Source organism: Onychostruthus taczanowskii, unplaced genomic scaffold (assembly GCF_017590055.1).
Source record: "Onychostruthus taczanowskii isolate IOZ18803 unplaced genomic scaffold, ASM1759005v1 scaffold1, whole genome shotgun sequence".
Taxonomy (NCBI): domain Eukaryota; kingdom Metazoa; phylum Chordata; class Aves; order Passeriformes; family Passeridae; genus Onychostruthus; species Onychostruthus taczanowskii.
In genome coordinates, this window is record NW_024496525.1 from 4,967,365 (window position 1) to 4,983,792 (window position 16,428).

The 16,428-nt window shown below is 42.4% G+C and overlaps 3 protein-coding genes across 6 annotated transcripts in view; 2 read left to right on the forward strand and 1 right to left on the reverse strand.

The window, feature by feature from the left end:
- LRRC57 (leucine rich repeat containing 57) overlaps nucleotides 1-1,228 on the reverse strand; it is a 10,727-nt gene extending 9,499 nt beyond the window's left edge. The window contains exons 1-2 of one of the 2 annotated variants that reach the window (XM_041408385.1): nucleotides 1,125-1,228; nucleotides 270-439 (exon numbers count right to left, since the gene is read on the reverse strand). In XM_041408385.1, coding sequence (XP_041264319.1) covers nucleotides 270-353 — 84 coding nt within the window. In that variant the 5' untranslated portion in view covers nucleotides 354-439; nucleotides 1,125-1,228. Of the gene's footprint in view, nucleotides 1-269; nucleotides 440-846; nucleotides 1,061-1,124 lie in introns of those variants that run through there. The other variant, XM_041408293.1, reaches the window with a different exon arrangement.
- Nucleotides 1,229-1,231: 3 nt separating this feature from the next.
- Nucleotides 1,232-5,822, forward strand: HAUS2 (HAUS augmin like complex subunit 2). 2 transcript variants are annotated; one of them, XM_041408175.1, is made up of 6 exons: nucleotides 1,232-1,549; nucleotides 1,722-1,817; nucleotides 3,439-3,508; nucleotides 4,288-4,420; nucleotides 5,067-5,175; nucleotides 5,314-5,822. In XM_041408175.1, the coding sequence occupies exons 1-6, from the start codon at nucleotides 1,265-1,267 to the stop codon at nucleotides 5,461-5,463; spliced, it is 843 nt and encodes a 280-aa protein (XP_041264109.1). In that variant the 5' UTR covers nucleotides 1,232-1,264; the 3' UTR covers nucleotides 5,464-5,822. The 2 variants fall into 2 exon arrangements, with proteins under 2 accessions (XP_041264109.1, XP_041264031.1); XM_041408097.1 differs by lacking the exon at nucleotides 1,722-1,817 and having other exon boundaries at nucleotides 1,232-1,672.
- Nucleotides 5,823-8,355: 2,533 nt separating this feature from the next.
- The window catches only part of STARD9 (StAR related lipid transfer domain containing 9), a 96,615-nt gene continuing 88,542 nt past the window's right edge, over nucleotides 8,356-16,428 (forward strand). For both annotated transcript variants that reach the window (XM_041400008.1, XM_041400098.1), the window contains exon 1: nucleotides 8,356-8,459. In XM_041400008.1, the coding sequence (XP_041255942.1) occupies nucleotides 8,413-8,459 (47 nt within the window). In that variant the 5' untranslated portion in view covers nucleotides 8,356-8,412. The remainder of the gene's footprint in view (nucleotides 8,460-16,428) is intronic.

A 16,428-nucleotide genomic window follows, 5' to 3' on the forward strand; every position in this document is an offset into this window, starting at 1 on the left:
TACAGCCATTTTCTAAAAGCACAACATCATAGCTAGTATTTCTTGAACATATTTGCACTGTAAAGCATAGGCTCATACAAGCGTCCCAACAAATAAATCCTCAATCAGAAGACAAGGCAAGCAAAAATGGAAAAAAAACCCTTGAAATATTTTTCATGACTGCTTATAAGAAATACATGTATGCAAGTGCATTACAATAAGCGGGAATTTCTCTCCAAAAGTGTCAGTCATATACACAAACAGCCATGTTTCCCCTCCCGGTACATTACCTCAGTGAGTCCCTTTCCTGTTAGCTGAAACACACCAGTTTTCTGTGCTGTCTCCAGGTGGGCTTTTAGTGCACTATTTCCCATCCTAACAGTTCTCTGTCAAGCACACGAGTTCAAGTGATGGTGTCAGCCAGTTTTACTCTGTGCTAGAGAACTGCAATCCAAAGTCTCTGTGATAAAGCAAATTAAAGAACATTTTAGGTGCACTGTCCCCAACACTACTAGCATCCTGACACAATGAACCATTTCACCGCTGTGTTTTCATCTCCCTCATAACTAAAACCTGGAAGTATAAATGTTCACCTAGATTAAGGTGTCTTCCTTACAGCAGTGTGATTACTGAAAGTACGCAACAAGCACAGTTAAAACTAAGTGAGAAAGCTGCACATTTCTGTATTTTCCCTCTTCCGAGGCCCCGAAGCATAAGGAGATTCTCCACGGAGACGGGCTGTGATTTCCGCGGCATCTACCAGCGCTGGCCAGCCCACACAGCTTCTGTTTCATCTGGGGATTTTTTGAGACCTTTACTCTGTTTAGAGAACGAACGTGTGGCTACTAGCAGACACACGACACCCACCTCCGTAACCCCAGCGGGGTTTAATCCCAGGGCGCACGGGTCACAGGCTCGGCATTAGCGCGGGCGGTGGGGAATAAAGCCCGGCGGACAGCACGTAGCAGCCGCGACAAAAGACGCGCTCCCAGCCCCGCGGGCCCCGGCAAGGGGCGAGGCCAGCCCCGACCCGCAGCAGGCCGCGTCCCCCCGCCCCAACCCCGCCCGGCTGCTCCGGCCCCGACCCCCGCAGCGCCGGGAGGCGCCGAGCCCAGCCCGGCCCGGTCCGGCCCGGCCCAACCAACCTGTCCCGGCGCCGCTGGCAGACGCTCCGCGGCGTCGGAGCCCCGGCCCGCCCCCCGCGCTCCGCCCTTCCAGAACCGCCGCTCCCGCAGCGCCCGCCCGGAACCGGACGCGTGTCAGCGCCGTTCATGCCACGCCCGCCATGGCGGCCCCCAGGCGCTCCCTGTCCCTGCGGAACACTGGGAGCCCGCTCGTGGCGGCGGCCAGGCCCAGCCCCAGCCCCGGGCCCCGCGGGACGAGCGAGCCCGAGTTCGACTCCGATTCCCAGCTGGATGGCGATACCGAGGAGCTGGAGCGCAGCTCGTGCCTCAGCGTGTCGAGCGATGAGGAGCAGGGAGCCAGCGCGCCCTGGCCCTCGGAGCCCGGGGAGCGCTCGGCGCCGGCCGCGCTGCTGGAGCGGTGCGTGGCGGCGGGCGCCGTGAGCCAGGTACCGCCCGGGGCAGCGGCACAGCGCCGCTCTCCTCAACTGGGCCGCAGTGCGGAGCGCGGGAGAACGACGGCTTTAAACTACTGCGAGCCTTATGGCTTGTACTATACAAGCATTTGCCCGGTACGTTCTTGCAGCTGATTGCATTTTTCCTGTTGTCTTACTTTCAAAGGAGACCTTGGATTTGATTTGCAGAAGAACTTTGCCATGCTTTGCAAAATTCTCAGAGATGGAAGAAATGGTAAACATGGAAGCTGAAATCAATGAGGTACAGCCTTTACTATTGTCAGTGTACACTCAATACCTGGAGGTAATACAGGGCCCCGATGAAGTATGAGACTGCCACATGCCATGTTGTTTCATGTTTTAAGGAGTTTTTTAACAGTTCAGCTGTTTTAACAATTGGTATTTTTTTCCCCCAGTGGACTGAGATGTCATAAAGAAAACAAAACTGTGAAACAAAATTTTAAGGTGTAAGTAGGTTTCAGTAGGCTGCTCCTTTGACTAAAGTGTTACCTGAAATTTTTTCAAGAAACTGAACAATAAAGAAGAACTTGTAGATGACTTCAGTACACAAAAACATGTCTCCTTCTAGGCAATTTTGTTGGTTAGCAGGCAGTAACCTCAGACAGGCTTTAATTGGCTGTTGCCGTGTATTTTGTAATGTTGGTTTAGACTCTACGTAGGCTATGAAACTGCTTTGTAAGAGATGTAAGTAGGAGAGACGTGTTTGAAGGGTGGACTGTTCAGTGATTAAGGAATTGGCAGGAGAACACTGGACACAGCAGAAGGATGGGATGCAATCCAAAGGGACTGGGCAAGCTTGAGAAGCAAGCTCACAAGAACCTCATGGGGCTCAACAAGACTAAATGTGGGGTCGTGCACCTGAGTCAGGGCAATCCCAGACATGAGTACAGACTGGAAGATGAACTCATTGGGAGCAGCACTGTGGAGAAGGACTTGTGGTTTCTTGTGGATGAAAAGTTGGACTGACCTGGCTACGTGCAGTCACAGCCCAGAAAGCCAACCACATCCTAGGCTGCATCAAAAGCAGTGTGGCCAACAGGGTCATGGAGAGGATTCTCCTCTTCTGCCCTTGTGAGACCCAACCTGGAGTGCTGTGTCCAGGTTGGGATCCTCAGGACAGGAAAGAAGTGAACCTGTTGGAGCAGTTCCAGAGGAGAGCCGTGAAGATGATCTGAGGGCTGGACCTCTCCTACAAAACAGACTCAGAGCAGGGACTGTTCATCAGCCATCCAGTACTTAAAGGGGGCTTAAGAAAAGAGGGAGAATGACTTTTTCCACGAGCAGAAAATGCTAGGATAAGGGGGAATGGGTTTAAACTAAAATCAAAGAGATTAGACTGGATTAGATTAGATTAGATTTTATGGAAAAATTCTTTACTGTAAGGGTGGTGAGACACTGGGACAGGTTGCTCAGAGAAACTGTGGATGCCCCATCCCTGAAAGTGTTCAGGGCCAGGTTAGAGGGGCTCTGAGCAACTTGGTCTGGTGGGTGATATCCCTGCCCACTGGCAGGAGCTTGGAACTAGATGATTTTTTAGGGCCCTTTCAACCCAAGCCATTCTATCATAAGTTCTGGGGTTTAGGAATGAATTGCAGGATCTGTCTTTTCCAGCACAAATCTCCAAATTATTTAGGTTGGTCTTTTTAAACAGTCTTTTTCTTATTGGCCAATAACCCCACCTAGTAGTATAAATTCTCCAGAGAGCAGGGCAACATGTTCTTGTGCTAATGCTTGCCCTCTTTCACCCACATGCTCTCCCTATGCTGCCTCTTTCTCCCTTTTTACTTCACCTCAGGAGAGTCAACAGTGTCTGGATAAGTATGTTAAAAACGCATTTTCATTTGATGTTATTGCTGTTGTAGATAAAACTGAAAACTGAAATGATGCAGTTGGAGAATGAGACAGCAGACATTACTCACCATTTTTACTTAGGTAAGCACAGTTGTACCGTAGAAAAACCAAGAGTCTTAAATTAGCAGCAGATCAATGTTTCATCTGAGTCCATGACACTTCTAGAAGTTATTGCAGCAGTCATCTCTGAATAACTTGTTAGAGATGGTATGTGTTTTATTAACACCTAAAGCATGTTTCCATACTAGTTGAGCTTGCACTCTGCAGTCTCACAGAAGGTCCATGTGTAATTCATTCTCCAAAACAGTGTGGGAGGTGCAGTCAGCTCCCCAGGGTCAGTGCATAATCAGTTCTGAGATCATCAGTAAGAGTGGACCTGCATGTGCTACTCTGCTTCTTTTCCAGAAACTCAGTGTATTTCTGTTGCATCTCGATCCCACTCAAACTTACTACATTTTTAATTTAGCACGTGCATTGATTTCTTTATTATTGCACACTCTTTCCCCTGTGATTTTCTGTGTGCTTAAAAACATTCTAGCTTGCTACTGTTGTGCTAGACCAGTGAAATCTGTTGTGATACTTCAGTGCTATGGTATAGTTGACTTAATCTCACAGAGAATTTACTTAAAATTATATATAATGTAAAACAATCGTATCTATCTCTAAAAAGGGGGTATTGTGACTTTGAGTGCGTGCTGATACTAAATCATATGTGCTCCAGCAAAAGCCATTCTGATTAATGTCTCTTGAATGTAAGCTGTCCACTGCAGTAGGTCAGTATTTTCCTTTCTGTCTTCAGGAGAAATTTTTCTCTTGTTTTAGCAGGACAATAGGTTCAACGTTCTAATTTTATTTTGTAGGGAAAAAATGTGAGATTTTGCAAGATATGAAGAGACACCTGGAAGCCGTACTGAAAGAGAAGAGGCATCTCAGAAAGAGGTTGATCAAACACAGATGTCAAGAAAGCCTGCCTATTGAGGCTACTTATCACAAGTAGGTACACAGAAAATAATTTTTCTTGTTTGCCAGAGGCCCAGTTAATTTGAACTAACAGACAGTAAAAATAATATGTTTTCAATAATTTTCCACCGATAAAAATAGGCATAAAAAATGGTAGCAAAACCTCAGCTAAAAGCTGGTAGTTTACTCGTTAATAAATTCATCGAAATGTAGTGATGCGTATTTTATGAATATTTACTTAGGTTATTGGTCTTGTCTTTAGAAGTCTGCAGAACAGGTTGTGATGTATTGTTTTAAACAGATGTGCTACATGCTGGATTTGTTGTGCTTCTCCCAAGCAGGAGTTGTTACTTTAGCACTGGGTGTCTTCTTTTCACTGTTGCTTGCTTGGAACTAAACATGACTGATTCCCAGACAGGCATAGTGCATGTTTTAAAAGCACAGTCCTTCTTCATACAGTCTAAAAATCTAGCCCAGGTACTGGAGGAGTTCTCTTCTGTAATTCCTGCCCTGCTTGTTGCTAAGAGTCATACAAGAAGTGTAATTGCAGAAAAATTAATTAGATGTTTAGGAACTTGCATAAAGCTCTAAAAGGGGACTAAGAAAAGTGGGGCAACAAAAAAGAATTTATTAGATTCTTGTTGTTTAGCACAACTTTTGAGCTCATTTTTGGTTCCAGGTCTATAGTAGAGTTGTTGGCTGAGGCTGTGACTTTTATTGAGAAGCTTGAAAGCCATTTGCAGTCTGTGAGAAGCATCCCTCAGATACCACATATGATGAGCAATATGGTGAGTTGTAAAAGAATCGAGCCAGCTGTCTTCTCCAGCGTGAAAAATGCAGTGCTGTTTGGTTGTTTTAGGTTACTTCTATGTGCTGATAGACTGACAGGACGTATAGAGACTAAATCCAACTGTTTTCTGTTTCAGGACACCACTTTGTCAAAAACAGAGGTGCTCATGATAGAATTGGCTGAGCTGAGAGAGCAAATACTGAAATGGGAAGAACTGCAAAAGGAAGTGTATTCTAACAATGTATGCAATACTGCTGACTTGGACTTTGGCTTATCTTTAACCTAACAATTCCTTTTCCTCAAGTTGGATGATAACTCAAAGAACTGTATTCTTAGGGTCTTCTGTGAAAACTGCAACATAGGTCTCTTTTAATCCAACAGAGACTTCATAGGTAGGTTTATTTCTGTTATTAAGTAACAGTTCTTCCAACTATTTACTAAAAAAAGGGACAATGCTCATATAAAGAGTTCCTTTCTGAAGTAGTTGGATAGGAGTCCCTTGGAGCCTGTATCTTCAATGGAAAATTGTTTAAATTTTATTTTGCACTTGTTAAAGTATCTTTATTCATTTTTGTAAGCATCTTGATAAAGCACTGTATTTTGTATGTTGCCATAAAACTTTAATAAAAGCAATAGATTTCAAAATGTCGGTTTTTTGCTTTTAATTTTGTTACAAAATCCTATCATTAAAATTACAGAGCAAAGTCTTAGGTCCAAGCTTATGCTTCTATAGGAGTTCCAATCAAGAAATTAAATTAGTTTTAAATTACAGTTTATTATGACAGATGTGGTTTTGTGTGAAAGCAGGAAATGGACTTGCTAATATATGCCAGGTCTACTATTTGCAAACCATGCTTCAATGGTAGTGATAAATATATTCTTCAGATTCTCTTTATCTGTTGTTTGCCTGATTTTCAGTGTCCCACTTAGAATAAAACTCTTGTTCCATGAGTAAGACAGTTTATCAAAACTGTTGATTGTCCCAGTTTGTAGCCCTCATGAAGAGAGGGGTTGGTACAATGTTACTGGCAGGACATCTGTAATCCAAGATAGTTGTCTTTGGAGGGTGCCCAATTTTGTATTCAGGACAGGGAGTAGACTGAAGTGGTGCAGATCCTTTCTACTGTTGTATCATTTGTTATGTGAACATCCACCTGTCGATTTCTGTTGCTGAAATAAGAGCATTTTTCTTTCTCAAAGTAACCACTGGGTGGCTCAGTACCACAATGTTCACAAGTTTATCTGATTATTGCATATAACTTAAAGCAGAATTAAGGAAGGAATCTTTGGCTCTTTGTTGAGCACACTATTATGACTTACTTGTATTTGGTCTATTTTCTATTTGAACTTTTCTGAGAATCTCATTTTAATCTTTGTAACCATTCTGCAGAGTGTGAATGCAAAACAATTTAACAATTCTCTAGCATACTGTGTAAGCTATAGCTGATGTTCCTCTGCTGCTGCTGAGAAAAGTTAAGAGGATAGGGGTGATTTTAATTAGGTTTAAGCAGAATGTCACTAGACAAAATCTAACAATACAAACTAGTGTTTGAGTCCCACAAGCATTAATGGGGTCTTTGTGTCAACACTTGCTATATGTCATTACAGGATTTGAGTCCAAAGTCCCATGTCACTGTTTTTTTCAGATGTGGAAATCAAAGTCCTCTTCCACACAACTGCAGAGAGCCTGACATTTTTAATGAAAATGCTTTGCACATTCTGTGACATGGGAGAAAACAGAACAATAGGTGATCGTAGGTTGGACTCGATGAGCTGAGTCTTTTCCAACCTAGTTGATTCTGTGATTTTTGTCAGTCCTCTACATCTGTTCTAGGCTTAGCCTCTCACTCTCCATGTCTTACAGTGATGATTTAGATCAGGCACATTAAAGCTGTTGTAATTTAATCATTTCAGAGCACAGTGAAAACATTGTAGTCTGTTCATTGTAACTCTTTGAAATATGTAGTTTAGCTATTTCTCAAAGAGTTGAGCATATTTTCTTCTTTTACTGTATCTACTTTTGGAGAGTTGACTGGAGCTGGTAGAGTTTAGCTAATAGCCATTTGCCAGTGATATGTCAATTAATTCTTTAGTGTAATTTAAAGGGATAAATCTACTGAAGTATACAGTGATTCACAGCTTGTAGGTATTAATTTTAGCATTTCTGTGGTGAATGGAGTATTGGGTCCTAAGGATCTATGCCATTCATCACTTGGGAAAACTTCTGAAATGTGGTACCTTTTTCATTTAGATATAACATTTCTGGAGTTTAAGGCAAACTGTCTCATGAGAAGAACTGTATGTAAAGTACAAAAAAACAGTTAAAATAAGTTTAAACAGAAGTTGTTTAAAAACAACATAGGACTCTAAAACTCTCATATATGATATTCAGATACAGCTCAGTTTATCATATTTTCAAATACAAAACCAGAAGTCCATTTAAAAATTTGCATTGGCAAATGGAATTGTCAAAATCAAACAGAACTTGCCTACTGAGCTTGACATCTTCTTTATGTCCATGCTACTTGCTCTTACATCTTCCTGTAACGTACGTAGCTGACAGCGACAGTATTCTAAACGAAATTTTTTAAAAACTTTCCGTGATTTTTATATTAGTCTAAGTACAAAACTTCAATCAATGCAACAATTAGATACTGATTCCAATTAAAGTTCTGTGGAAGTTTCAAAATTTTCTTTGAGATCCGAAGTACGACCCACATGAAGATTGGACGTTTCCAAAATAATCTAAAACACTTGAGACCTTTCCTTTAGCACTAATAAGGGAGGGACACTTGCCTTCCCTAAATTCCTGTCAAATTAATGTGGAGGGCTTACAGTGCTCGTCCCTAGTGATGCTTTAAGGGCAACACCCTTAATCGTGCTGGCGGCATTAACTCTTGGGTAAAACCCGCTGGTTTGCTGCTGCAGAAGAGAATTTGAGGAGGAGCGCGGCACCGCCGTCGGTTTCTCCGGGGGTGCCGCTCTCCCGGGCAGAGCTGTCTCAGGCGGAGCAGCGCGGTTTGGATGCTGGAGAGCTGCGCACGGCTGTTCCGGGCAGGCTCTCCCCGAAACGCCGGCTCTCTGCCCGGGGGAGTTTCCGTGCGTTCCCCCCGCGGGGGCGGCCGGGGCCGGGCTCTGGGCTGCCCTGCCCTCCGCCGCGGGGCGGGCCGGGCCGGGCCGGGCGCTCCGCTCCCGCCGCTCCTCCCCGTCCCGCCCGGGATGCGGGAGCCGAGCCATGGCCAGCGTCAAGGTAGCCGTGCGGGTCCGGCCTCTGAGCAAAAGGTGCGGAGGGACACGGGGGGCTCCGGGCGGGTCGGGTGCCGCGGTCCCGTCAGCCGGGGCGGGAGCGCCGCGCTGCAGCGGCTTGGCCGCGGCTGAGGGAGGCACGGCGGGAGGGGACGCAGCCTCGCTAAATAGCTTGGAAGGTTTGCTCAGAAAAATCACCAGTGGAGCTGTTAGGCTGACTTCCCTCTTCCTGAGCTCCCCGAAGCAGGACAATTGTCATACAGCGTCCAGGAGTCTTCCCTTCCCCTTTTGTGGTTGCTGTTTTTTCCAGCGGGAGGCAGAGCCGGATATTCCCATTGTCGCTCAGCTCCGCTCCCTCCCCGGCTCGCTTGGCTCCAATGGAAATCCCAAAAGTTACATGTTACAGCTGGAAGACGACTCCCACAAACAAGAAGATGCCGTAGCACAATGCTCTGGTGTTATTTGTATATAATACGTGCGGACTTTGTATATAAAACCTTGCAGACTTTGGAAATTCGGAGCGGAAAAGAAAGAGAAAAAGCGAGCAGCCAAATGTCAGCGGCTGGTGATTTACACTCCCTGTTAAAGAAATGCTGTAGCACTCCAAGCAGGAATGGGTTGAAAACTGGTACAAGCTTTGAGGGCCAGTCTTTGATTTGATGCTGCCTTTCTTTTTGGCATGAGTTCCTCACGTTGTCTTCTGATTGCATGGACTTTTGTGATAAATAACTCTTTCATGCAGTAGAGAAAATGATTCTTGAAGAGTTGCCCAGCCAGAAAACTGGCCTAGTCATTTAGCCAGCAGTACACTAACATATTTTGGAGTCTTTTGTTCTTATTTGGCTATGGATTTTAATTTTATTTTCAAAAAAGGACACCAGAGAGTTTTGAATAAAATTAAAAATCCCACCCAAAACAAGCCTGCAAGTATTAATAGAAAAGGGAAATGTGAAAACTAATGTACAGGTTTTCAGCACATTTTGCCTTTAAGTCAAAGCTAACTGATTTTGAATATACTCTGTAAATAATTTTGTTTAAAATCATGCTTGGGTTATAAAGCTCTGATTTGTTGTACAGTGGTGAATGGAACGGATTTTAATAGATACTGGCATATTGTAAGAGTTGCAGCATTAAGCTAAGAGTTGCAGAAGTAAGCTAAATTTAACCTTTTATTGTTTGGTGTTGCTCTAGTTGTGGATGTATTATTTGATTTCTATCATTACCTTCCCTCTCACTAGATCGGTGAGGAATGTTGTACCATGTTTGTCTTAATGTTTTTTCTGGGGTGGATTGCTTTAAATAGTGCATAATTGTGAATACATCACTTTACAATAAACAGCACCTGTAACTGTCAGGTAAGGTGTGATAAACAGGAAAACCATGGATGTAGTCACTGTGGGCCAGATCTTTGGTGAGGAGGGTAGGATAAGAGAAGTGGGCAGCTTCCTGCACATGGGAGGAATTAATCTGAGGCTGAAACAGGAATGTTTGTATGAAGGTGAGAGTGGAAACTCAGAGGGTAATGCAGGCAGAAACTGTTAAGTAATTCCATCTACTCAACTTGTGGTGGTGTAACAGATGGGATGGGAAGGGAGGCAGAGACCAGTCTCACGGTGTTTGACCCCAAAGGCAACAGGCCAGTTGCTCCTTCGACTGTGCTGCCTCAGCTGAGGTCAGCAAAAACATCTTAAGACAAATTTTTATATTTTATAAATGGGAAGAGGAAGTGGTTGTGTATTCTCTGTGAAGGCTCTGGTGTGAGAACTTGCTTTCTGGCCTTGAACAAAATTGTTCAAATGTAATGACTTAGAGGCAAATGCCAAATATATGAAGGCTTTGAATAACCTTGATAGACATTGAAAAAAAATCTCAGTGGGCTTAAAGGTCTGCTCTCTTCCACCTTCTTACCCTGTTTCTATCATGTCCTCACACAAACCTCTTGCTACCTCTGTATACACACACACTCTGCAATTGCCCTAACGGGGTACCCATACTGCCACAGCTTCTGTGATCTTTTAAGTGTTTTAGAAAAGGAGACTTCCCACAGTAAAAATTTCAGTTCAATTGGATTGAATACTGTAATTTGTACACTCTCAATTCCAGCCAAAAAATACTAAACCTGTCTTTTAAGAGTACCAGAAACTGGACAGTTGCAGACAAACGCTAGAACTTGTGGGTCAGTCAGTTGTTTCTAGACTACCATGCAAACTTCCTCATTGCTGCTCTTTGTGTAATTTACAATGGCAGATGAACACTGGTTTTGCATCTGAAAAATTACTGAGAATTCAGACGTTAAAAAAATGTTAATGCAGGAGCTGTCAAAATTTTTATTATCTGGCACAAGGCAAAGAGCAGTCTTTTTGTTCTGCTTCTGTGTTGACCCATCACAGTGCATTCTTTGACAGACAACTCCTATGGCCAAATAATCCATCACATGTATAAAGCAAGAATGGTTACACAAAATGCAGTTTTTCCATTGCCTAAAGTTTAAACAGCCTGTAGCCAGTATTCTTCATAACGCTATCAGTCATTCTGTATGTTTTTTTGTTTTTTTTTTTGTCATCAAAATATAGCATTGAGTGTAAATTCAGTCAAATATTTTCCCAGGAGTAACATTTTAAAGTCTTTATTACACATTTACTATTCTACATGCTAAAAAAGATTTGTTACTTTGTGGTTACATGGATACTTGCTCTGTGTAAATATGTTTCCCCACTAGAATGAAATATGGAAGCCTAAATGGGTACATTGAATTGTCTGTAGCCATAGGTAGTAATCAGGTATTAAATAGGAGCTGGGAACTGATGAAATCCCTTTATGGTTTATTTCCGGATATCTTAATGCTTGGTCTATTGGATGTCAGACTTTTGTAAGGAAAGAGTAATGTTATTTTTGGCTGTCAGTCAGAAGCTGTTGATGGAAACACTTTGAATGCTAGCATGGAACTATGTGAAAGAGGAATGTTGTTCCTCTTTCTTTTCTGATTGCTCTGTGGAGGATGCCAACACTGCAGTCTGCAGTGTGGTGCTAAGATAGCAAACCTTACCCTCCAGACTTGGAAATGGTGTGGCTGGCTGAGAAAGCATTCAAGTATTTCAGGACTGTGTCCAGAGCCCTCCTTGTGCTTGAGTAGTCTCTTTCTGTATGCTACAGAAACCCCTGTAGTGTTGGACGTGTCCTTTTTGATGTAGGACAGCAGAAACAAATGCTAGTTTTTATGTGCTGCTGGGTTCAAACATGTTTGTCCCTTTGCTGTGATAACCCATCACAATTCCAGTACCTACTTGGGGCTGCTGATTGCTCTTATTGATAATCTCAGCCCTGTGTTATATAGGAAAGAGAGAGGGGAAGCTGTTTGTGCATGGAACCCCTCTGGGAGGGGAGTTGTTTTATTGCACTAAACAGTTTATTTAGTTGCTATGCACTGGGTTCTGTATTATTGCACTGATGAGTATGTTTGTGGGACACACATGGTTAGGGCAGTGTCGTGTTGGGACCAGAATGCAGCACAGCTGCCTCATGCCTTTCCCTCCCTGATTCACTCCATCTTGTGCCCTCTGTCCAGCTGGTCTCAGCTCATTTGTGTGTACCAGGATTCAGTCCTTTATCACAGTGTAGTTTGAGAACTGCTACATTGGAGATAGGAAAGAAGAATTTTTAAAAAACAATGCTCTATACCACAATGAAGAGTCTCACACATTTCCATAGGATTCTGTTCTTAGCAGGCACCAGTCACTAGAAGACATTGCATTTCTTCATGAATTGTGGATTGAGACCTGGATAAAATCATTCACAGCAAATTTGTTTGGTTCACTTGTAAAGTTATAGTGCTGTCAGTTAAAAACTTGACACTGGGACATCCAAGTGGCCTTCTGAGGCTTTTTGAAACTTTGAAGTAGTTTGCTGAAGCAACAATACCCTGAAGTTTGGGAGTTACTTGTGCAGGACCAAGCAAAACATAAAATATATTCTGTTGCTGAAAATATCATCTCACTTTTCAGCTGCTTCTCTGGCTCAGAAAAGGAGAGAGCTCTTATTTGAGAGAGTGTTTCCTGGTGTCTTTACTGACTCATAAATGAACTTCCCCATCCTCTATGACCCTCACAGACACGTCACCTGAAAGAGTTGATAAACAGATTAATAGATCTAAAAGCTGCCCTTTGTCTTTTTTGTGCTTTGCATTGTTTCTGAGCTGTAACCTGAAGCCTCCTGGCCAGTTATGTATTCCTCAGTCCCCTCAGAAGTTCTTGATCTTGTCCTCCACACTCTGGCAAATGAAAGCATCAAAGAAATGTCTGGGTAGTCCCAGGTGGCAAAGCTGAACCACACATCCAGCTGTGCAGATGTTTACAATCACAGTCTGAGCTGCAACTGTTGTTTTCCTCATTACTGCTGCTCTGCATGACATATTCCTCTAATTGCCTTCCTGGAATGCAGCAGTTAATGAGGTTTGAGGACAGGATGGGAAGGAGGAGTTAAGTTTGAGGTCCTAAGAGCTCAGGTGAGCAAGCCCATGCCTGGGAGGGAATTTTAGAAAAGGTTTCTCACTCAGAGTTTCCAGAAAATATCTTGGTGTGGGAGGCTGGCCTGAGCAGTATGCTGACCATAGCTTCACTGAATAGCAGAGAAAGGAGCTCAATTCATGGGTGCATCATGATGTGAGTATTTTAAATCTATTTTTATTTAAAAGGAAAGCTCTGTAGAAACATAAAATTAATTTCAGATCATTTTAAAATTATACAAAATAAATTACTATTGGTTTTTACTTTGTTAACTAGCCTCTGCTGTGCTGTATCCCCTTTGCTCTTTATAATCCCAATATAGTAAACAAAGGAAAGATTATTTTGCAAGGAAGACTTATTGCTCTTTTATAGACTGTGCTATCAGCTGTTTGTCATGTTTTGTGTAGCCACAAGAACTTAGATACAGCAATGTGGTTTACTGCTGACAAGAGTGATAACTTGTTGTAAATTTTGTAGAAAACATCCTTGAATCTTATGCATAATAGATGTTAAATACTTTATCAAAATAAAATTAAAGTAGCAGCAGGTTGGAGCTTGTTGTTCTCCTTCTTATATATTTTCATATATATATTCCTTGTGACTTTGGTGCTGTTTTCCTCTCACACATAGAGAAGTGGCAGACTTTTATCTACTTTTATGTGCTGTGGTAGTTGAGTAAGTATTCCTCTCTCTCCCTCTGTTAAACATGGGTTTTGGGATTGGTACCTGATGGTGGGAGAGAGTTTTCTCCAGCCTCCAAGAGCCTTTTGCTGTTTGAAAATCTCTATGACCTCCATTGTTTATGCATTGCTCATGATTTCAAGCTTCTTTTCCACAGCAGAGCTAGGATTTTTAAAAGAAACGTTGAGATTTTAGTTTTGGTTTTATAAAGAAAGTCCCTCTCCAAACAAATGTATGTTAACATTTGTATATCCTGTTAAGGTTATATTGACATATTTTCCTCCCTCTGTTAAATTAGTTATTTTCTTTTACTTAGTCTATTATTTAAATTTTCATGTAAGCTATCATTGAGGTGGCTGCTTTTTTCTCTTGGCATCTGTACTTGGCATCAGCAGGTGGTTTCCATGAGGCACATCTGTACTTTATAAAGAGTACAGCATCGGCAGCTCTTCCCAAATGTATCTTTCTTGAAGTTACATGAACCAGATTTTCAGAGTTTGATAAAGAGCAGACTTTCTAGCTCCCTAAAAGAGCAGAACATGCTCATCTCTGCATGACCCTGAGGTGAGATCAGCTGGTCAGAGCATGGTGCTGATAACACTGGGGTTGTAGGTTTGGTCCCTATATGGGCCATTCACGTAATAGTTGGTTTCAAGAAATGAAAACTGACTTCTGTATCCATGTCCTGGTTTGCATGGAGAACATGGCATTTGTACAGGATTCCTTTGATGCAAAAGTCTGAATTATACTACATCATTGCTCAGTGAACTGCTGTGAAATCAAGGGTGGATGAAACTGTACTGACTGGACTGTAGCTTTGTTTTTAAATCCTCCTTATTTCGTGCTTCTTTAAATTCTGGTGGTATGACAGATGAGAAAGAGCTTTTCCTCTCCTCTTCCCTCCTCCCATCCGTGTCTCTGCATGAAAAGAAAACATCACTATTCCACAATTCAAAGCACTGTTCTATCAGCAGGAGTATTTCTGACTTGAATTTGTCAAGGAAGATGCCTCGTGTTTATATCTTCTCCAAATGTTCATATTTTTATTGCTATATAGTATTTGCACAGGAGAATGTGGGAAACCACACAAGAATAATAGTAATCACTAGGACTGGTGATTTTTGACTTTCAGATTTGTTAGGCATTATGAGAGCCAATGAAATCTCCATGCAGCTGGGAGGAGCCTCAAAAAATTACTTGAGCAGCCTGTCTCATATAGCAGCGTGCTGTCTTGGTGAACTCTGTGTACTTGGCTTCAGTAGAGAGTTTAGAATTATACATAAACATCTGTTCTGAATTTGGTATGAGGATTGCTGACCAGCTGTGCACTCCCATTTGCAAGACACAATGAAACAATTTGGACCTTAAAGAGAAATATCCAAAATGGTATTGGGTAATGAGAATAATGAGAAACACTGAAAATGAGTCTTAGATAAATGTACTTGATTGTTCATACTTTCTTTTTACATTTAGAAAAATCCTGCATTGGCCAAATGAGGATGTTCTTACTATTAGCACCTCAACTGTGATGGGTTACAGCAGCAGGCATAGGAATTTGTATTAGGCTGATGTTGTGGAGGGATGCTGTGTTTGGGAATTTGTGGTTGGAGGTACCTTGACTTGTCAGTAGAGTGCAGAAGCTCTAATGGCTGAAAGCTTTGACATTTCTATCATTTTTGGTAGAGCAGCATGGTAGTCTCAACAGATATATCCTCAATCCATTTTCCTGGGATAGTGTTCTCTGGAGACTAGCAAAGATGAGAATAAACCCTGCATAGTTTCTTTGGTTTTTTGTTGGTCAGTCACTCCAGAAATGAAAAGATGGCAGCTTCTCAAAGATACTTCTGTCAAGACTGCCAATAAACAAGAGTCAGGGATGCTGTAGAACAGACTGTTAATGGAAAGAGAAGAGAAATCTGACTAACTGGAGTTTTCCCCATAAAATCTTTAGACCTCATGACCAAGGGAATAGTTGGGCTAGACTTTGTTCAGGATTATACATGAGCTGCAGGCATGGTGCTTGCATAGGTGTGCCATTAGATGGCACAAAATGTCCCCAGGTATAGTGGTGTCTGCCTTACTTATAGGCTGTTATGGGTGTGGGTCACGTCCTGGGAAGTGACAGTCCAAGAGACAGCAGGAGTAACTGCTGGTACACATCCTGCCACAGAAGGCTACTTTTTTTTTTTCTGGAAGAGCCTCTGCAAGAGGGGAGGTATTGATATCCTTGACCCACTACTGTTGAGAGACTATGTTTCAGTATAGGTTGAGATTGGGTTTGGGGTTAGGGTTTTGAGTGGTGGGAACTGGCAGGAAAGCATTAAGCATTATTGCAATGATTACATTGCAGGGTTATTTTTGAATCTTCTTTAAAAAACTATTAAACTATTTAAGACTTTTCTTGCACTTGAGTTGTATATATTGGCTTTGGCATGTTTGATTACTTTGGTGAATACTTTGCTGGCCTGTATTTTTAGAAGCTGTTTTGTTGCATGACGTGTCTACTGCTAATGACTACAGTATTTTTGCTTTATCACATGTACATGTTCCTAAAACAAACAGGCACTTTTAAAAAGTCAGCTTCCTTTGTTCTCCAAGTGCCTGTTATTTGAGAGGGCGGAGGAGAAGTGTGGCAAATTTTAGAATGTATAAAAAAAAACAACTTCCCCCTTTCTTTTCACCCACTGCTTCCTCCAGCTCTGCATACCTGCTTGCACTTCTGTGCTCTGTGTCTGAACTCATCTCACTGAGATTCAGCAAGCTGTGGAAGTGTCTCTCTCCAGGGTCTTGATCCTCCCATGATTCTTTCCCACCCACTCATT

Coding starts and splice junctions, on each gene's coding strand:
- HAUS2 (XM_041408097.1), top strand. CDS start 1,265: ATGGCGGCCCCCAGGCGCTCCCTGTCCCTGCGGAACACTGGGAGCCCG. Junction 1,673..3,438: donor ACTATACAAGCATTTGCCCG/GTACGTTCTTGC, acceptor TTGCTGTTGTAG/ATAAAACTGAAAACTGAAAT. Junction 3,509..4,287: donor TACTCACCATTTTTACTTAG/GTAAGCACAGTT, acceptor TTTATTTTGTAG/GGAAAAAATGTGAGATTTTG.